Here is a 22,523-nt window from a genome sequence, read left to right as displayed (position 1 = left end):
GAAAATAACCTGACCCTTAGTTCTTCCAAATAGCAATCTTGGATGGGGAAAAGATTTTGCCTAGGAAATACAAAGCTAACTCAGAAATTTCAGGGCCCTTTGACAATGGACAGGTCTCCCCACGGATCCTAGGACTGGGCTAATCTGCTTAAACTCCTGAGACCTGGTCAGACCAAGGCAGACTGAAAGAGTAGATTGTTCATCTGTTAGTTTCCTGTCAGTGACCAGTGAGAAGTAGCCTCTACCTCCCTAATGCTGAGAGCTTATTTGATACCTTGGTACACCTGTGAGGGGGTGGGGATGGGATGAGAGAGACATCACGGAGAGTACAATAGAGTCAGAGGGAGTAGAGAATCAGGAGCTCACACTATAAATGAACAGCTGTTTTACAACAGAACTCACTGTATCCTCACTCCGGGCCTGACATCAGTACAGCCATCGTCCTCATCTGCAGATGCTGAAGCCCATGGAGAAGGTCAGTGAATATATTCACTTCTCCTGTGCTGAAAGTTGACATCCTCTCTTGGCATCTATCAGAGATGAACACTTATTTGCTCCCTCAGCAATCACCTGTGTTCAGATCAGATCATACCAGGGCTCTACACACAATGGCCATTGATGACATTTTACAGATCTTGACTGAGTTTACCTCTGCCTTGCTCTGTTTCTTCTCTAAATGTCTAGCTGTGTCTCTATTTGCCTAACTCTCTCCAGTTAGTTGCTTCTTTTTCTGTGTCTCTCCTCCATGTTTCTATTAGGCTCTGAGCCTTCCCACCTGGCCTTCTGGCTCTGGCTGAGGGACAGATGACTTGGATGAGCAGGTTGGTCTGATTTTGAGGTGACCTATCTACAAGGCAGAAAGAACCCAGAGCACAGACTAATTATTTTCAGAGTCACCTGGTTGAAGTGAGAGGATTCTAAACCCTTAGGTTGGGGGATTGGTTCCACATCTTCCACGGACATGTGCCATTATGCTTATGTGGGTCTCTCAGTCTGTTTCCTATTTGGCTTTTCATCTTTCTGGGGATTTTTCTCTCTCTTTTTCTAGCTCTTCCTTTCTTCACTATGTCCTTCCCCTCCTTCTCTCTAGATACCCCCTTTCACCATTTTTCCATCCTCTTTCAGCATGAACAGAAGAAAGGCACCATCCCAGGAGCCAGAATATTTTGATTTTAATACTTTATTTACAAGTGGACTTGATCCACAGAGGTTTGAGGACAGTAAAAGACCACGTACTTAGTTTTGCCTCTATTCGTGTCTAACTACTTCACAAATCAGTTCGTTTATTCTTTCCTGAAACTCCGTTTCCTCATCCTAAAGTCCTGTCAGTGGCACCTTTTTAGAGCACAAAGTTCCTCACAGGTTGTTGTGAGGAGCAAATGAGAGAATCTAAACCATGGAGAGTCACAGAAGTGGGAGGGATTGTTACAATTACATTTTTCACAATCTATTCTTGTTTCTCCTTATTTCTAACTTTTACTTTATATTCCTATTTGACTTTATCTTCTGTTTTCTGCTCATCTACTTATTTTCTTTATATGCCTCATGATGTATTTTTCTTCCTCCTTTCCCATTTGTGCTTTTCTCTTAATCCATTTGCCTGCGTAAATTATTTCCCTATATATCTGTGTATTTTTCCTTCCTGTACGTTTGAGAAAAAATGAGATAGGATTCTCAAAGAGGTTTGTAAATATGTTACAAAATAAGGTAAATAACATGAAGATTCAGTTTTTTCTCATTTCCTCTAAGATCTACAGAATAAATAAAATGAGAAGAAAGTAAGTCAAAGAGTCAGGGATGGGACAGGAGTTTAATCTGCTATACAAAAGAATTTCCTGATTTGGAAAAGTGATTTTTTTTTTTTAAGCCAGAGCTTCTACCTAGGAATTTTCCATGGCAGTGGAATATTGGTTCAACACCTTAAAAGATCTCTTCCAACATATGAGGTGCAAAGAATAAAAGGTGGGAGAAAAGTAAAGGGGAAGGTAATGAACATGTACTAAGCAATTACTGTTTGTCAATCAGTTTAAGTGTATTATTTTCATTATCAATTAATCTTTACACCATTCAACAAGCCAGAGAAGATATCCCAAAATACTATTAGCAAAGAGTAAAGCTGAGATGTAAATACTGATTTATCTAATTCCAAACCCTAAGCTTTTTCTACACATCTACCATCTATATGTGAATTTCACATGTAGATGTTGAATCTCAAAAAGTGACTATTTCACTTCCTTAATACTATCTATATTATTGACCAACTAACTCTAGTTCTTTCCAATACTTTTACATATGTGACTATGTCATCTCCCTATCTTTGTGTTTCTGGTTATTTTTACAATCCGTACAATTTTTCCAGACAACATAAATAACACATAGTTCACATTAACCATGGCTGCTAATACGGCTGAAAAGAGCCGGTCTAATGCTCAGTTTTGCCCTCATCAATCATAAAGTCCTTCTGTATAATTTCCTACAAATCCATCTTGTACAAATAGTCAAACTCTTAATGTTTAAGGATTAATCTTTCTATGTGTGGATTAATTGATCACTTTTTCACCTTATTTTTCCTGCTATATTTTAGGATATTTGGAGTCAGGATGTTTTGAGAGGTTATTTAGGGACTTTTTTCACAAATTATTTAAATCCCTTCTAAGAGTAGCCATTGTCAGGAGGAGAAGTGTATTCTTGGCTTTATTTGATTTGGGCTTTATATACAGCTTAGATTGTTATTCTGGAGGGAAAACTGAACAACTATTAAGTATTTTAGCAGAAAGGATAAGTAGATTTGAGATCCATATAGAATTAAGAAAATCAACTGAAAGAAAAATCTAAAATAAGGTTATCTGTGCTGTCTCTCACTCATGTGAATGCCAGAGAAATTTCATTGTAAATAGAGCTTGTTCTTCTGTCTTGTCCATAGTTGTAAAGATCTGTTATGCCAAGCAAGGCCCTCGTGCTGTCAGTCAGTCCATCATTAGATATGAAGTGTAGCTCAGTCTCAGTTTCAGAAATATGGAGACTTTGCTGTGGATCCAAGTATAAGAGGGCAGAATCTAATTCAGAGAAAAGAAAAAGAAACTACATTTACCTTGAAAAGTGTCTAGATAACATAATGGAAAATATTATTGCAATTTAACAAATTTGTTAAGTTTGTCTATCACATAGTAAAGAAAAGTTTCAGCATAAATCTTAATTTTTGCTGAGGCTAGGATAACATAAATTGTTCCATAATAGATGCAGGTTAGACTTATCCAAGCATTTTATAGCAGTATCCCTTTTAACTTCTATTTTGAAAAAATCCCAAAAGCGATTTAGTTATTAGTTCTATTATGGCCCAAAGAGAGCAAACTAAGCATCCTCAACCAATTCTCCTATGAGCCTAATGCTTTATTTTCACAATGATAAGTTGACATTTATTAAATTTGTAATATCTTTTATGTAATTAAGTGACCAGATATTTTCTACTTTTGCATTTGTTTAGGGGATCTGTCTTTATTTTTCTTAATTTTAACATCTAGGGAAATCATCTCAGAGTATGGTTGTCTGAAGTCAATATGTCTAAGAATTAAATTTGTTGGACTTTAGTTATAACATGAATCTAACCCTTCTGAATTCTTTGAGATGTTTATTTGTAGACATCTCAAGATTCTTTTAGCCAAAGCCATTCCCACTTTATTTTCATAATTCCAATGGAATGGAAGTATCATGAGGATAATAATTTTGTCTAAAACAGGGCCTGGCCCATAAGAGGCTCTTCATAAATATTGGTTGAGTGAATGAATAAATTAAGTTGAATTATCCCTTTTTAATATTTTCAATATACTTTAATTACATACATATGTAACTTTTTACCAAACTAGTACTATACAATGTTTGTTCAGTTTAAGAGGAGTATTTAAACACTAAGAGTAAGAAGATATAATGGGTAAACGAGAAGTATGTTATCTTTGGTGTACTTTATAACAGGTAAATCATAGAATAATAATATTCACATAATATCACTTTCTGCCTTGAAAATGTGTGTAAAGAAATACATAAAAGTAAAGTAATGCTGAGTTTTAAATAAATGGAAAGTAGAGAAAAGCATAAAAAATAAATATTTTATAGCTCTATCATCTATGAATGGCTATTCAACATTTTGGTGAACTTCCTTCCAATCTTTTATCAATACAAAGCAAATTTATTTTTAATAAATATAATGAGAATACCAAATATACTGATTTGTATTTTGCTTTTTGTTTCACTTAAATTTATATGTAATTATTTTAACGTTATTAAACAGAGTTCTTAAGCATAATTTTAATGAATGCATATTTCTTTAATTTTCAATGACATAACCATTCCTCTATTATAGCTTTTTTTTTGCTATTATAAATAGTGATAATTTACAATTTTGTATATAAAGCTTTTTCTCAACTAGTAATTTCTTGGAGTAAGTTCTTCAAATAGTTAAATCTATTCACACTTAGCAAACTTATATAGCACTATCTGCCAGGCACTATTCCAAAAGCTTCACAAGTATTGATTCATTTAATACTCATAATCCAATAAAGTAGGTACTATCACTATTATTCTCATCTTAGAAAGGAAGAAACTGAGGCATGTTAATTTAAGTCACCTCAGTTTACACAGTTGGTAAGTGGAGAAGCCAGTATTTAAATACAGATGTTTGGACTCTAAGGTCTGTATTTTTAAAGGGACCTTTCATTAAAAGGAATTAACATTCTTTTTTTTTTTTTTTTTTTAAAGGAATTAACATTCTTAAAGCTTTTGGTACCTATTGCCAAACTGCTTCAAACCAAGAATGGAGTACAATTTCACCAGCACTGATGTCATAATTTAAATTTTTTAATTTAATGGATCAGAAATGATGTCTGAATGTTTTCAAACTGTGGTTTGATTAGTAATAAGTTTGAATGCTTTTGGATGATTTTTCCACTTACATAAGTTATGAGTTTTTATTCATTTATTTCTCTTTTTTGTCTTTCTCTAGACTCATCATGATGTTTTATTCCTTTTATCTCTTGACATTTAGGTGTTTTTGATGAGCTTTTTACATACTCAATTTAATATATTGTTGCCTCTTGTATTTGCATTCTTTTTGAATCAGTTATCTGTTAAAAATACATAAGGTAGCTTTTTTTTAATTGTACCGAAGTTTCCCATTTGATGTAAAAATCTATCAAGTCTGTCTTTCTCTTCATGATTTCTTGTATGACTGAGACAAAGCCCTCAAGCTCAGATTCCTTAAGTCAGACAATGCAAAGACATGACAATGGGGAGGCTTGAGACTGAAAAGATTTGAGGTTTCCCACTAGTATGGAACAGAGACCAACACTAAACTCCAATTAATTGATGATGAGAATAGGCACAATTCAGCAAGACCTGATAGTTCTTCCTTGAAAAGTTAGAATCTAGATTTTTATGTGAGGTATTCTTTAGAGAAGACTAGTTTAATAAAACACATCTGTGTAGTCCAGAGGGGTGATGATGTATCACTTTTGGTTCAGAAGTTCTCCTTCATTCAACATTCAATTCTATTTTCTTCCAGTTTTTCTGTGAGTTTTTGAAATATATTCAAAATTTTATACAATTATAATTAGGTTGTGGTGTGAAGCATCTAGTTGCTTTCTTAAACTAACAGATTAATTTATATTTCTTTTCTCTTGTCCTCAAGTTTCTCTTTCTTTTTTGGAAAGCAGAAGGATTAATGAAATATTCAATGTTATGACAGTGATTTCTCTAATTGTAAAAACATAATTGTTGGGGCGCCTGGGTGGCTTAGTCGGTTAAGCATCCGACTTTCGCTTAGGTCATGATCTCGCGGTTCGTGGGTTCGAGCCCCGCGTCAGGCTCTGTGCTGACTGCCAGCTCAGAGCCTGGAGCCTGTTTCAGAGTCTGTGTCTCCCTCTCTCTCTCTGACCCTCCCCTGTTCACCCTGTCTATCTCTCTCTCTTCTAGAAATAAATAAAAATTTTAAAAAAATTAAAAAAAAAACCATAATTGTTACTTTATTTCTGTATGATGGGCTTATATTGAATGCTCTTATTGCCTGATTAATAGAATATAGTGTTTGTTGGAAATTAAGGCAGAAGGGTCCATATATAAATCAGAATTTAAAACACCTTGAGATCCTGAAAAGAAATCTAAATAGAAAGAGAGAAGCACACAAAGTAATGCAAAATTTTCAAAGAGAATTAAAATAATACAATTACATATTAAATATTGCAAATTTGGTAAATACGAATTTAAAGCAGATTTTAGTTAGTGGGTTACATAGTTAGAAAGTGATCAACAAAATTACACTGTTTAAAAGAGCATTTCCTTGTTCAAAAATCATTAATCAAAAATTTACTCTGTGTTGGAGAACAGGTAGATATTTCTGTTCCACAGTTATCACCCTGTAGTTATGTTTCCCTCACTATTTTGGCCCTGAAATTGATTCTATGTTAATGAACACATAATGAATATGAAATTACTCTTAATAATTAATTCCACTAATGCAAATTAATTCCTTAACCAATTTTCTAGTATAGTACTTAAGATATTTCCAATTTCTGTCAATACTAAATTATTTTCACCCAGACTAATTCCTTTATGTTTAATGTACCAACACAGTTCTGTTATCAGTCTTCGTACAAATCAAATTTACACAATAGCTGCTGCTACTATAGATTTTCTTTTGTGGACATACTTTTATCCAGTTCCATTTTCACAGGTCAAAATTTGTAGATCTAAATCTTAACATATCCAGGTTTACGTATTTTCAGTTTTAGTTTTGTATTGATTATTTCTATCGATTTTATTTAGTATTTATTTCTTGGCTAATCCATTATAAATATTGTTAAATATCTCAGTATTGGTCTCTTCCTGAGAATTGAGTTAATTTCATTTAATTCTTCTGATTATTTTGGTGGCCTTGTGTAAACTGTACACAGCACTTGTGGCTCAAAGAGCAAATAATGTTGCATGGTGACAGATGGTAGCTACACCTGTGGTAAACAGCACAGTATGTAGAGGTGTTGAATCACTATGTTGTTTAGCTGAACTAATATAACATCATGTGTCAACTATACTCAAAAAGAAAGAGAGCAAATAATGGAATTGCAAAAAGTTTACCTCTAAAAAAATTAAGCTGTTTTCAGTAAAAGAAAGTTGGAGGAATGATAGGTTATTGGGGAAGGATTTCTTGAGGAGGTGGCATATGATCTGCATCACAAAAAAATAAGGGTTTCACCAGATGCCAATAAGGGTGAAGGGCATTACACAGAAAACCCAGCATGTGTGAAAGCATGGAGGCAAGAAGGAGTGGAGTGTGTACATAGCAGGTGCCAAATGATAACTGAATGAACAGATGGATGGGTTTGTGTATGGTAAATAGTAACTGGAGTGTAGGGTGCATAAAGGGGGTGGAGGAGGTTGAAGTGAGAGAATGAAAGGCTAATTGGATATGGAGATGAGTGAGGAAGAAGCAGAAGAGGTCACCCAGTCTCCTACTTAAATGAGTAAATGTGTCTTGAGGCTGTTAAACAAGAAAGCAAACAGAAGGAGGTGAAGGCTCCAGTTCACTCTGCTTTTGGGCCAATTTTGAGCTGAAAGAAGACCTGATGCACTGGAATCTTTCCTATTTCCAAAGACCACTGAATCTGTCCTATTTCCAAAGACCACCTCTTAAATCTCTCTTTTCAGTGTTCTGATTCATTTCCCTCCTTAGCATATAATTCTTTGTTTCAGGAATGATCTGATCAGCCCATCAGTCAAGGGCATTACACACACTGAATTTTTAAAAGTGCAAAATGTGCTTATTTAGTTCTTATTATACTTTCTTCCATGTCTCCGGTCAGTTTCTTCTTTAGTTGTTTCTTTTCTTATTTTTGGAACTTATTTTGGAAACTTTAACGGTAATGAGGAAATAATTATAGCAAGGCATGGTAAAAGGTCTCATGAATATTCAGCTTGAGAGAAAAGGTTAATAAATGTATTCAAACTTTGAAGGGACTTTCCCCCCACTCACAACTCACAAGTTGTTCTTTACCATGATTAAACTCAAAGAATGGGGAATATTAACTACAAGGAAATGAGGATTATAATGTGTGTGTTTATTTGTGTGTTTAATTATATGTGTGTGTTTATTCCTGACTAAATGAGGCATTAATTAATGGTATAACCTGCAAGAGGTAGTAACTCTGCCAGAGGCACCTTGGGATGGTGGAAAGGGTATTCTAAGGACCCTTAGAATGTGAGTCCCTTTGCTTTCATTTAATAGCTATATGATCTTGAGTAAGTTACTTTAGCTCTCTAAGTCTCAGTTTCCTGACCTGTAAAATGGAGGTAATATCTACTTCACAGGATTTTTCTAAGAGTTAAATGGGATAACATATGTAAATGTGCTTTTGTAAATTATAAATTACTACAGATGAGTAAAGAAGTTTTATCTGAATAGACATTCATTTGGAATGATTTGAGAGGTTATATATGAGGAATTATATAAACTTTAGGGGGCACCATCTTTTCCAGAGAGGATCCCGACATCAGATGTTTTCCCTGGGCTAGCTCATGCTCAGACTCCATGAGACCGTTTTTCTTACCTGTTGCAGTGATTTGGTGAACAAAAGGCTATTTCCTGCCATAGAAACAGCATGAGGTAAGGCACAATTTCCAAGAGTGTCCCATTTTATGTATGTACCATAATATATGTAACCAGTGCCCAACTGAGAGATATTTATTTCTAGAGCGAAGATGAACAGTGGGGTCAAAGTGTTTCCTGTAACATTATTCCTTCCTGATGGAAGAAATTTAGGTAGAAATTCTGGCCTCCCTATAAATTGAGGCAGAAACGTAAAGACAGGAGAACTTCACCCCAATCCTAGAAATCTCTTCTACAAATAATAATTTTGCCCCTTCCTTTTCACTCCAGTGGTGTACTAGAGCCAGTTAGTACCAGTTTTCAAGAGCCAATTATTAAATTTTCAGGAATTTTAAGAACTGGTTGTTTGTTAAACAGAGTTGTTATAAACAAATTATATAAACTTACTACCAAATAAATTATATTAAAAAACAAAAGTAATGCTAAAAATTCATCACTTCCTAAGTTTTATCCTTTATATTTTACTATTATCTATGTTCTCAAGGTTATTTACATCTATTGTATCTGTATGGTTGTAAAAATCATATGATAGTAACCTGATGTGTATCCATTCCTAAAACATGTTTAGTGGTTTCAGTCATTTCTGGCCTGAAGTAGGTCATGGTGGGAGTATTTACACTATGGAAATTGGCAAATGCGACAGATCAGAGCCCTTCCCAGAGCCATCTGTTAAACACTTACCAACACCCCACTCCTTTAATTCTTTTGTCATAAGCTTTGGCTAGTACTTGTAGGGCATTCAAAACCCTGAAGGTGTGGGGGTAGTTGACAGTGAAGCTTCTGGAATAAGACTTCCCAGATTTGAATTCAATTTTCACTATTTACTGTGTGATGTTGGGCAAATTACTGATCCTTTCTGTGAAATTAAAAGACAGATTACCTACCCCATGCATGATTTTGAGGTTTAGAACACTCATTACCTAAAACACATAGAACAAACAATACCTAACACATAATATGCATTATACTTGTTTTAATTTAGATAAATTTTTTAATTCAGGTTTTTATTTAAATTATAATTACTTAACATATATGGCAAGATTTGTTTCAGGTGTAGGATTTAGTGATTCATCACTTACATATAACACCCAAGTGCTTATCACAAGTGCCCTTTTTAAATTTGCCATGAAGCCTCTTTCTAGTCCGATTTTACAAAGGATTTGTAAAATCAGGTGTCACTACTAAATTTTATCAAATGTCTTAACATCTCATTGATTAAAAGCTTTTCACCTTTGACATATTAATGTGGTGAGTTTTATTAGTAGAATTCCTCATATAAGAAAACTTTAAAGCCCTGGAATAAATTTCAGTTGGTCATAGTGCACTATTCTTTGAATGCACTAATGGATTCCATTTGCTAATAATTTGTTTTGCCTATTTCATTATTAATGTAAATTATCTTGGTCAAAATTTTCTTTTGTGTATTTTTCAGGTTTTGGCATCAGTAGTTTGATGACTTTCTAAAAGTAATCAGAAAGCTTTTATTTTTTCTATTCTTGCAAACAGTTTTGGTAGCCTCCAAAAATATCTGATTGCTGCAAGATTAGAAAGAAATCACTTAAGGAACTATCAGGGCCTGGCACTATTTTGTCATATCTCTTTGTCAGCTTTATCTATTTTAATAATTCTCAAATTAGGCTGCACCTTGGACTTACCTGGGGAAGTTTTAAAAATAGTGATGACTGAGCCCTCTCAATACGTTCTGTTTTAATTGGTCTGGTGTGCAGCTAGGGCATGAGGACATTTTATTTTATTGATTTATTTACAGCATCATTAACATACAGCACTATATTAGTTTAAGGTATATAATATAGTGATTCAAAAATTCTTTTTTTAACTTTTATTTTTAATGTTTTATTTATTTCTAAAGAGAGAGAGAGAGAGAGAGAGAGAGAGAGAGAGCATGAGCAGGGGAGGGTCAGAGAGAGAGGGAGATACAGAATCTGAAATAGGCTCTAGGCTCTGAGCTAGCTGTCAGCACAGAGCCCGACGGGGGGCTCAAACCCAGAAACCATGAGATCATGACTTGAGCCAAAGTCGGATGGTTAACTGACTGAGCCACCCAGGCGCCCCTAGTGATTCAAAATTCTATACACTTCTCAGTGATCATCATGATAGTGTACTCTTAATCCCCTTCACCTATTTCACCCATGCACCCGTCTACCTCCTCTCTGGTAACCATCACTTTGTTCTCTATATTTAAGAGTCTATTTTTTTGGTTTGTCTCTTTTTTCTTTGGTTTGTTTCTTCAATTCCACATGTGAATGAAACCATAGGTATTTGTCTTTCTCTGACTGACTTATTTCACTTAGCATTATACCCTCTAGATCCATCTATATTGTTGCAAATGGCAAGATTTCATTCTCTGTATGGATGAATAATACTCATTGTACATATATGCCACTTATATACACATCTATACCACATCTTTTTTTTAAGTTTTTAATTTTAATTCCAATATGGTTAACATACAGTGTTCTGTTAGTCTCATGTGTACAAAATAGTGATTCAACAGCTCTGTACATTACTCCGTGCTCATCATGATAAATGTACTCTTTAATCCCCATCACCTAATACACCCATCTTCCCACCCACCTTCCATCTGGTAACCATCAGTTCATTCTCTATAGTTAAGAGTCTGTTTCTTCACTTCTCTCTCTCTCTCTTTTTCCCTTTGTTAATTTGTTTTGTTTTTAAATTCTACATATGAGTGAAATCATATGGTATTTGTTTTTCTATGACTGACTTATTTCACTTAGCATAATACATTCTAGCTCCATCCACATTGTTGCAAATGGCAAAATTTCATTCTTTTTGATTGCTTAGTAATATGCCAGTGTGTATGTGTGTGTGTGTGTGTGTGTGTGTGTGTGTGTGTCCCACATCTCCATTTTTAAAATGATTTTTAAAGTCTATTTATTTGAGAGAGAAAGAGAGCATGAGTGGAGTAGGGGCAGAGATAGAGGGAGTGAGAGAATCCTAAGTAGGCTCTGCACTGAGCCTGGTGTGGGGATTGAACCCACAAACTATGAGATCATGACTTGGGCCAAAATCAAGAGTCAGATGCTCAACCACCTGAGCCACCCAGGTGCCTCCACATCTTCTTTATCCATTCATCAGTTGATGAACATTTGGGCTCTTTCCATAATTTGACTAGTGTTGATAATGCTGCTATAAACATAGAGGTGCATGCGTCCCATTTGAATCTGTATTTTTTATCCTTTGGGTAAATACCTAGTATTGCAACTGCTAGGTCATAAGACAATTCTATTTTTAATTTTTGAAGAACCTCCATACTGTTTTCTAAAGTGGTTGCACCAGTTTGCATTCCCACCAATAGTGCAAGAGGGTTCCTTTTTCTCCACAACCTGTCAGCACTTTTTATTCCTTGTGTTTTTGATTTTAGCCATTCTGACAGGTGTGAGGTGATATCTCAGTGTGATTTTGATTTGCATTTTCCTGATGAGGAATGATGTTTCATGTGTCTGCTAGCCATCTGTATGTCTTCTTTGGAGAAATGTCTGTGCATGTCTTCTGTCATGGGGACATTTAAAAACTCTTCAAGTTGGGGCACCTGTGTGGCTCAGTCAATTAAGCATCCAACTCTTGAGTTCCCAAGTTTGAGCCCTGCATTGAGCCCTGAGCTGGTCAATGAAGAGCCTGCTTGGGATTCTCTCTCTCTGTCCCTCCCTGCACACGTGCTCTCTCTCTCCCTCAAAAAATAAACTAAAACTAAAAGAAATCCACAAAACTTTTAGGAAAATCCAGGTGACTATAATGTGAAGCCAAGGTTTAGAACAACTGCATTTCATTCTTTTCACTCAGAATATTCGCATATCTTGATTTCTGTCTTTAATGAATTTTAGTGATTTGTATTTACCTAGAAAATTATCTTTTTGTCCAGTACATATTTTCCTTCTCTAGTCTTCCTTAAGTTCATTTTGTTTATCTGCTTCTAATCTCTATATCAGTTTTATTTTGTTTTATTTCATTTATGTTTATTCTTTTTTGTTAATAATAAAACCATTTCAGGCTATTAACTTTTACTGTAACAAACATCTGTGTATAGTACTTATTAAATATATACTACTTTTATTATCAATATTTTTAAAGATAATCTGTAATTACTGTTTTGATTTCCTTTTTGATCTAAGGATTGTTTTCAAAGGGCTTTTCCCCCCATTTTTCAGGTAGCTGGGATATTTTCATAGTCATGTCCAGTTTTATTATTGTCACAGAACCACTTCTGAATTACTTGGACAATGCTTCTAAAACATCTATTTGATATTTTTTTAAAATTTTATTATTGAAGTACATCTGCTTTATCTTAGTTGAACATGTGTTATACCAGGCACTTAAAAAAAAGAAAAGCAACTAATTAAATAAGTTTAATAAAAAGAAAAAGAAGTTGCACCAGCTGCCCTTCCATCAAGGCAAATTGGTCTCCTAAGTTTGGGCCTTCTTGGGAGGGAAGTCCTTGAGACTTGATGCACCAGAATCCCAGATGTGTATTCAGGACTAAGGCTTTTTTCATTGCTCCTATTGCACACCTTTGTTTATCGGAAGCAAGTTCACTCTAAAGTCATTACATTAAGCAGGAGTCAGCAAACATTTTCTCTAAAGGGCCAGATAGAAAATATTTTAGGCTTTGTGTGTTGAGTTACTAATATTGGATGAAACATATTTATAATAAAAAACTATTCATTGTTTGAAAAACACATTTAATGAATCATTTTAGATTTTTACTTGATAAATCTGACAATCTTGTTTACAGGCTATTTGGTCTCTGACACTACTCAGCTCTGCCATTGTAGTAGGAAAACAATTATAGACAATGCATAAGTATATGGAAGTGGCTGTGTTCCAGTTATACTTTGTTAGTTCTATTTACCTTGGGGGCCATAATTTGTCATGCCCTGCATTAAACTGGTAGTTTTCAGTGTTTAATGAGCATCAGAATCACATGGAGGTCTTGTTAAAACACTGGTTTCTGGACCCCATCCCTAGAGTTTGGATTTGGTGGCTGGGGTGAGGCCTAACAGTCTGCATTTCTATCAAGTTCTCAGTTAATACTGCTGGGGGTGATGGTCCTTGGACCACACTTTGAGTACCACTGCATAATAAGAAATGCCTGTTGCCTTTTTATTCCTAAAATCCACTCGGAGGAACATAGGTCTATTTATTATTATTTATTTGAAAATTTCACCAATGTTGTAAGACAAAAACTTTAAGTGCTGCAATTTAAATATTCTCAAGGGCAGATCTTCCTGATCAGCAATGCTTCCCTAGCACATATGGTACCTTTGGGCCAATAATAAAAAGTCACTCTCTCTCAGGGAAGAACTAGAAGAAAAGGCACCACTTCCTCTGAACTCACACCTCACTAGGGTACACAGCTTGATAAACTGAGCATTGGCTAGATTGCACAGGCTGGATTTCAGCATTCACTCTTCCCTTCAGGAGCCTTTGTGCAGTGCACAAATGGGACAATGCTCCTGGCAGCCCTGCTAATCAGAAGAGTGTTGTTTACAATTTATTTATCAAAGAAACACATTCAAAATATAAAATATCCAGTAAGAGTTTACTAATTTTCCTGAAGTAAAACAAAATAAAAAAACTCAGCAAACAGTATTCTCTTTTATCCACTTGGATTTGACAGACTTTTCTCAGCTTTAATGAGGTATAATTGACAAAATTATAAGATATTTAAAGTGTACAGTGGGATGATAAACAGTATTGGTAACCAAAATCCCATACAGCAGCTGACCAGCCACCTGTGCGCTTTTTCTCCCTCAAGAGAAGAAAATAAACTCAATCTTAAGAAATCTGCTCTGTACACAAATTTAAGAGTATTAATGTCCAGTGTTAGCATAATGAACATACTATGCACTGCTTGGGATCTTTGGAATTCATTTCAGGTTTCTTTATACTCTAATATAACAACAGTAGTTTGCAGATGTTCCATGACCTTGTTCAAAAGATTACATTCCCTGTATGGAGGCAAGAGAGTTTGAAATATAGTTGCTTATAAATGTATGCTTTTTTGTTAATATTATCCATATACTATATGGATTCTCTATATTCTTACTTATCCCCTTGATCTAATGACTTGGGATATAGCATAATACCCATTAGGTCAGGGAGAAAATTCTCATGAATGATTTCATATCCCTGGCACTTAGCACAATATTTGGAACATAATAGATACAAACTTATTAAATGACTAAATTATTTGGGGCTGTAAAATGGATTGGAATGCAATTGTTTCCAGTTGCTCATTCAAACAAAAGATGAATGTTTATCCTTTATCCTTTTTCCCTATTGTAAATGCAGCAGGTCCTCCAAACTGGAAGCAGTTTTAATGAATGCATTGCTGCATTTCATCCTGAAGTTATACTTCTTCCCAATGTACATTTTAAAGGCAGGTCCTACTCAGACCTTATGTTGATCTTAAAAGATTTTAAAATATAAACATAAAAAACAAAATGATTGAAAAGGTATACACTAAAATATTGATGTGGTTTCTCTCTAGGTGGTTCTTTTTATTTACTTCTTTTTGCTTTTTTTGATATTTTCAAGATATTCCATAATGAAAGGCATTACTTTTGGAGTTAAGAGCAGAAGGAAAATGTGTGATTAGAAATATAACTCATTTTTTTTCTCTGACATTTCTACTCTCTGGTTCAAGTTCTACTCATTGACATCATACAGAAATAGAAAATTCACTCCTCTAGAATGAGAACCAATTAATATTTAAATGGACCTCTTAGATTCTTGAGTCTTCTTTAAAGTTACCTTCAAACCTTTGTCACATAGTTCCCAGATCTTTCACCACCTCATTTGTCTCGTGAACATAGTCCCATTAGTGGATAACCATTTGAAATAGAGGTCTAACCTGGATTCAGTATTTCAGATGCAGCCTGATTCACACAAGGACACAGAATCTCCCCTTGGTTCATAATATGGTTCCATTGTTGCAGCCTACAATAGGAAGAGCATTTTCAGTGCCCATGACAATAATGACTCACACAGAATGTACTAAAATTTCTGGCTTTTTCACTCTTTTGTCCCCAAGCAGTTTTTATACAACTAGGTAGCATCTATACATAGCTACCTCATGTGTGCTTTTCCTGTCCTCCCTTCTCAAGCAGGCCGCAGATGGTGGACTTAAGGAACGGGAGCACAGTGACAGAGTTTATCCTCGTGGGCTTTGAGCAGAGCTCCTCTTCCACTTGGGCATTGCTCTTTGCCCTCTTCCTAGCCCTCTACAGCCTTGCCATGGCCATGAATGGCCTCATCATCTTCATCACCTGGACAGACCCCAGACTCAACAGCCCCATGTACTTCTTCCTTGGCCACCTGTCCTTCCTGGATGTCTGCTTCATCACCACCACCATCCCACAGATGCTAATCCACCTGGTGGTCAGGAACCACACTGTCTCCTTTGCCTCCTGCTTGACCCAGATGTATCTGGTTTTTGGTGTAGGTGTGGCAGAGTGCATCCTCTTGGCTTTCATGGCCTATGACCGTTATGTTGCTATCTGCCACCCACTCAATTATGCCCAGATCATGAGCCAGCAGGTCTGTGTGAGGCTAGTGAGTTCTGCCTGGTTCTTTGGGCTGATCAATGGTATTCTGCTTGACTACATGACATTTCGTGGTCCATTCTGTAGAGACAACCACATAGAAAACTTCTTCTGTGAGGCCCCCATAGTGATTGCCCTCTCTTGTGGAGACCCCCAGTTCAGTCTGAGAACGATCTTTGCCGATGCCGTCGTGGTGCTGCTCAGTCCCATGGTGCTCATCGTCATCTCCTATGCCCGCATCCTGGCCTCCATCCTTGGCAGAGCCTCCTCCTCAGGTCGGGGGAAGACCTTCTCCACTTGTGCCTCCCATCTGACTGTGGTCATCTTTTTCTATACCTCAGCCATGTTCTCTTACATGAACCCTCGCAGCACACATGGCCCTGACAAAGACAAGCCTTTCTCCCTCCTCTACACCATCATCACCCCCATGTGCAACCCCATCATCTATAGTTTTCGAAACAAGGAAATGAAGGGGGCCATGATGAGGGCCCTTGGGAGGACCAGCCTGTCCCAGGCAGAATCTGTCTAGTGGGAAGACTCCTGGAAGAGAAGCTCCCTCCACAACAATTGGGTAACTCTCCAATGCAAAGTCTCCAGGAAAGAGCATTCATAGCTTTCCTCCAACTAGCATCAGACCTAGAAGAACCTGTTAATGTCTAATGCTCATCTGTCTTATTTCCCTCCCAGTATAGACTGATCTTTCCAAAATCTCTTACTAACACATGTTCATGATTGGAGGAGCGAGTGGAATGAAATGGAAAAGTTTATTCCAAAATGGGAGGAAAGGTAGTAGACTCCTCAGGGAAAGACAGTAAGAGGATGCCCAGTCCATTCTTTGAGCGTTTCTTTCTAGGGCAAAGGCAATTAGCAGGAGCTCCAGCTTTAGGAAAAGAGCTGACTGAGAACAATGAGGGAAACAAAGGGATATATAGAAGTTAGGGGAAAATCCATGGGTGGGAGAAATATATTAAAAGACATGTAATATTATCTCTATAGAGTGCCTTCAAAATTCTCCAGACGTTCCCAGAAAAAATAAGAACTGATGAAAAGGATTGTATTACTCCTCAAAGGAAGAAAGAGGAGGAGCTATATGCCAAATACATGTGAATTATTAATGGAGAGGTGGGAAGGCAGAAGCAAGAACAGGAAGTCTGAGGGGAGCATCCATATCCCTAGATTGTAAACTGGGAGTGGGAGTTATAAAATGAAGTCTCCTAGGGTCAGGGAAGCTTCCAGTGACATCTACAGTGTATCAGAATATAAAAAGAGCACTTTAAATTATTTGTGTCTTTGTTCACTTTTGCTGGAAAATTGTTTCCCCAGCCTGGATGCATGTTGTACAATTTAAATATGTCCCCTTTTTTTCATGAAGATTTTTTCCTATCTCTTGATTTACTTATGATACACTACATTTCCAAGACTCTGCTCACATCTCTATCTTCTTTCTTCCCTGCCCCTATTCAGTTACCTAAAGTCTAGAGTACTAGTTCTCAGCCAGGATGATTTTCTCTCCCAGGAGGTATTTGACAATATCTGAAGACATTTTTTGGTTGTCCTAACAGGAGGAGGGTGTGTGCAGCAGACACCTAGTACGTAGAGGGGTGCTGCTCAACATCCTACATTACAGAGAACAACCCCCATAATAAAGAATTTTTCAGCCCAAGAAATCATTAATGGTGAGGTTGAATAACCCTGTCACGAGATAAAGAATTAAAAGGACAGAATGAGGAAGATGCTGAGAGGAATTGACATGGGAAAAGAAGAGGCAGGAGGAAACCAAGAATTTAGAATACCGAATTCTATCTACAAAGACGTGTCTGGTTTACCATGAGCAGGACTTCTGCTGGCACTGCCATGGCAACCACCTATATAAGTAGATGTGGTGAAACCTACCCTAAAACCTCTGAGTTTATCCCTATCTGAGTCTACCCTTACTCCTCCAGTTTTCTCAAGTTATAGGACTTTTCCTACCCAATCACACCCTTCTGCCTGCCACTAGCAGGGACTCCTATTTAAATTCTGCCATTTTCCTCTGCGACTTCAACCCAAACGTCATCCAGCCAAGCAGTGATCTTTCTCTTGTTCCTACCAATCTCACATTCCTGCCTAGCTCAATCCTATCATGCTTGCCTTTGCTCATTCGCATAGGATTCCTGCAAGTGCCAATCAGTGCAACCCTTGAAAACCATGTGCCCTCTTATGGGAATGCTTCCTAGAATGTCAAATTTTTCCCCTTCCCTTTATCCATCTCCTTCCTTCTCCATTGCTTCTATATCCCCCCTACCCATATGCTCCTCTCATATGAAGGGTCCACTCTTCCTTTTATGTATGATGGATATTTTCTTTTGCCCCTGTAGAACTAAATACATACCTTCTCCCCCTGGTCTGTGTCCTGGTATACAGACCTTTGTTGGCTGCCCTAATGGGTTTGGTTGCCTTCTACATCCTGTTAGGCTCAACTGAAAAGAGTCACTTAGCAGGATTAGAGGAAGGCAGGAGAATGGTGAGTGAGGCTCTTTGTTCTTCTGCTTCTTCCCTGATGCCCTAGAGTTACTGTCAGGTGTCTTTCTCCTACAGCTCCCTTTCCTGTCCCCATAAGGTGGTACCTGCTCCCTGCTCTGGAGAGCCCAAGATGCTCCAGCATCCCTCTCTGATTCCCTTAATCCTGTCCACATCCTGGTAAGCTCCCTCATAGTCTTGTTTACGTATGCCAACCATTTCGTCCCACCACAGTGTCTGACTAACAAGTACCAGGCACATATTAGCAACCACAAATTGAAAATTTCTCAAAATGGGCCATATACTAGTCAGTAAGGCATATCTCAAAATATTTTAAAGGTGTGAATCCTACAGACCAAGTTCTCTGACCTAATGCAAATAAGTTAGAAAACCGTATCAAAAAGATAATTAGAAGGAAGCCCTTATGGTTAGAAATCAATAAACATGGTTCTAATTAACCTGCATACCAAAGAATGAAGTATAAGTCTACCCAATATGGAAAGAATAAAGAGCTTGAAAGTTGTCATTCCCACACCTATCATTAAAAAGGATAAACAAACTGAAAATCAACAGTATTCATAGATCTATCAGAGAATTGAAGTCACAGGGAAAACCACCACCCCAAAAACTAGGAAACAAGGGAACACAGAAAATCACAGCTCTCTGGGACTGCTAGCTGTATCTGGAGTCTGGTCAGAACACTTAAAGGGAAATGAACTGTTAGTGGAGACTGAGCAGAGGCTAGCTTCAGAGATAAAAACTACTGAGGTCCTGCCCTCAGAGGAGCTCTCATAGTTTCTTGAGGTTTATTTCCAGCAGCCTCATCAGCTTCTCAGGATGAAGATGAGAAAATAAATCCCCTTATGCTTCTGCAGGAGGAAAGGAAATGTTAGCATTTTGAAGTAAATCCATAGAACACTGTTCTCCCTAATATCTGCCCTCAAGGAAAACTATTTTGTGAGAACCTAACAAATCTGGGGAAGGATCCAAGGAAAAGAAAAAGAAGAAAAACTGAGAAGGACTTGTGAAGGTTACAGCTGGGGCCACAGGCTCACTGGAAGACTGAGACCTAATCGTAGGACTATAGAGTTCTTCCACTCCCCTGTATCTTACTACCACATCAATAAGTCTGGAGAATTTCAAGAAGTACAGCTGAAAGAGCTGGAACCCTCAGGCCCTACTTAGGAAGGAGTCTTTGGGGAAACAAAAAGACAGCAAATGAGACAAAAACAAGGGACACTGGAGGACATTTTAGCCTCTGACCCCACAGCTACAGCAAACATTAAAAACTACCTAATGCCCAACACAAAACTCCCACTAAAGGCCTATTCACCTCAGTTTATTTTACCTGATATGCCATGTCTGGGTTTCAACGAAAGAATTGATTATAATAAAAATTAGACAATTTACAAACCCAAAACTAGTAATGAAACTACTTACAATTTCGTGGGATGTACCTAGAAGAATACTCTCTTCTATTAGGAAAAAAACATAAGGTTAAAAAGTAATAAATTAAGCTACCAACTAATCACAGAATAAATGATTTTAATAGATTATGCAAGGAACATAGAAGAAATAAAAATGTATCATATAATAACGCAAACAATTCCAGAGATTGATTAAATTGATAGAACTCCGAAAAAAATTAATAATTTCGCAGCTCTGTGGCATGACAATTAAAAAATAAACAGACTTAAACAATACTAAGAACGAAAGGGACACATAACTACAGACATTGCAGAATGAATTTTGAGAGGAATTCTGTTTCTGATATTGATGGACCATGTAATTTGACCAACTAGCTCACTAAGAACAACAAAAGGTGGACAAATATTTATTTATTTTTTAATAGCTTATTGTCAAGTTGGTTTCCATATAACACCCATGTGCTCATCCCCACAAGTGCCCTCCTCCATGCCCATCACCCCCCTCCCCNATGTAGAGTATCATGTCATCTGCGAAGAGTGAAAGTCTGACTTCCTTTTTGCCAATTCTGATACCTTTGATTTCCTTTTGTTTTCTGATGGCTGATGCTAGGACTTCCAGCACTATGTTAAACAACAGTGGTGAGAGTGGACATCCCTGTCGTGTTCCTAATCTCAGGAGGAAAGCTCTCAGTTTTTCCCCGTTGAGGATGATGTTAGCTGAAGGCTTCTCATAGATGGCTTTTATGATAATAAACCACATCTTCTTCCATCCATTCATCAGTTGATGGACACTTAGGCTCTTTCCCTGTTTTGGCTATTGTTGAGAGTGCTGCTATGAACACTGGGGTACATGTGCCCCTCTGCATCAGATTCCTATATCCCTGGGGTAAATTCCTAGCAGTGCTATTGCTGGGTCATAGGGGAGTTCTGTTGTTCATTTTTTGAGGAACCTCCACACTGTTTTCCAGAGGGGCTGCACCCATTTACATTCCCACCCATAGTGTAGGAGGTGCCCATTTCTCCACATCCTCGCCAGCATCTAGAGTCCTCTGACTGGTTCATTTTCGCCACTATGACTGTCGTGAGGTGGTATCTCAGTGTGGTTTTGATTTGTATTTCCCTGATGAGGAGGGATGCTGAGCATCGTTTCATGTGTCTGTTGGCCATCTGGATATCCTCTTTGGAGAAGTGTCTGTTCATGTCTTCTGCCTATTTCTTCACTAGAGTATTTGTTTTTCAAGTGTGGAGTTTGTTGAATTCCTTTTAAACTTTGGATACTAGCCCTTTATGTGATGTGTCATTTGCAACTATCTTTTCCCATTCCGTCAGTTGCCTATTAGTTTTATGGATTGTTTCCTTTGCCATGCAGAAGCTTTTTATCTTGATGAGGCCCCAATAGTTCATTTTTGCTCTTGATTCCCTTGCCTTTGGAGATGTGTCAAGTAAGAAATTGCTGTGGTTGAGGTCAAGGAGGTTGTTTCCTGCTTTCTCCTCTAGGGTTTTGATGGTTTCCTGTCTCACATTCAGGTCCTTTATCCATTTTGAGTTTATTTTTGTGTATGGTGTGAGAAAATGATCTAGTTTCATTCTTCTGCATGTTGCTGTCCAGTTCTCCCAACAGCATCTGTTAAAAAGGCTGTCTTTTTTCCATTGGATATTCTTTCCTGCTTTGTCAAAGATCAGTTGGCTGTATACTTTTGGGTCCACTTCTGAGTTCTCAATTCTGTTCCATTGGTCTATGTGTCTGTTTTTGTGCCAATACCATACTGTCTTGATGATGACAGCTTTGTAGTAGAGGCTAAAGTCTGGGATGGTGATGCCTCCAGTTTTGGTTTTCTTCTTCAGTATTACTTTGGCTATTCGGGGTCTTTTGTGGTTCCATACAATTTTTAGGATAGTTTGTTCTATTTTTGAGAAGAATGCTGGTGCAATTTTGATTGGGTTGCACTGAATGTGTAGATTGCTTTGGGTAGTAATGTCATTTTAACTATATTTATTCTTCCAATCCATGAGCACGGAATGTTTTTCCATTTCTTTGTGTCTTCTTCAATTTCTTTCATAAATTTTCTATAGTTTTCATCATACAGATCTCGTATATCTTTGGTTAGGTTTATTCCTAGGTATTTTATGATTTTTTGTGCCATTGTGAATGGGATCAGTTTCCTGCTTTCTCTTTCTGTTGCTTCATTGTTGGTGTATAAAAATGCAACCGATTTCTGTATGTTGATTTTGTACCCTGCAACTTTGTTGAATTCGTGGATTAGTTCTAGCAGGCTTCTGGTGGAGTCTGTTGGGTTTTCTCTGTAGAATGTCATGTCATCTGTGGAAAGTGAGAGTTTGACTCCTTCTTTGCCAGTTCTG

General features: G+C 37.0%; 1 protein-coding gene across 1 annotated transcript; it reads left to right on the top strand.

Moving 5' to 3' along the window:
- Positions 1 to 15,805: 15,805 nt before the first annotated feature.
- On the top strand, positions 15,806 to 16,765 carry LOC144222856 (olfactory receptor 10AD1-like). Its single transcript, XM_077753555.1, has one exon. The coding sequence runs from the start codon at positions 15,809 to 15,811 to the stop codon at positions 16,763 to 16,765; it is 957 nt and encodes a 318-aa protein (XP_077609681.1). The 5' UTR covers positions 15,806 to 15,808.
- Positions 16,766 to 22,523: the final 5,758 nt, after the last annotated feature.

Source organism: Crocuta crocuta, unplaced genomic scaffold (genome assembly GCF_008692635.1).
Source record: "Crocuta crocuta isolate KB4526 unplaced genomic scaffold, BGI_CrCroc_1.0 scaffold30, whole genome shotgun sequence".
NCBI lineage: Eukaryota > Metazoa > Chordata > Mammalia > Carnivora > Hyaenidae > Crocuta > Crocuta crocuta.
Note: the sequence above shows the minus strand (reverse complement) of the source record. Positions and strands in the feature narration are given on the sequence as shown.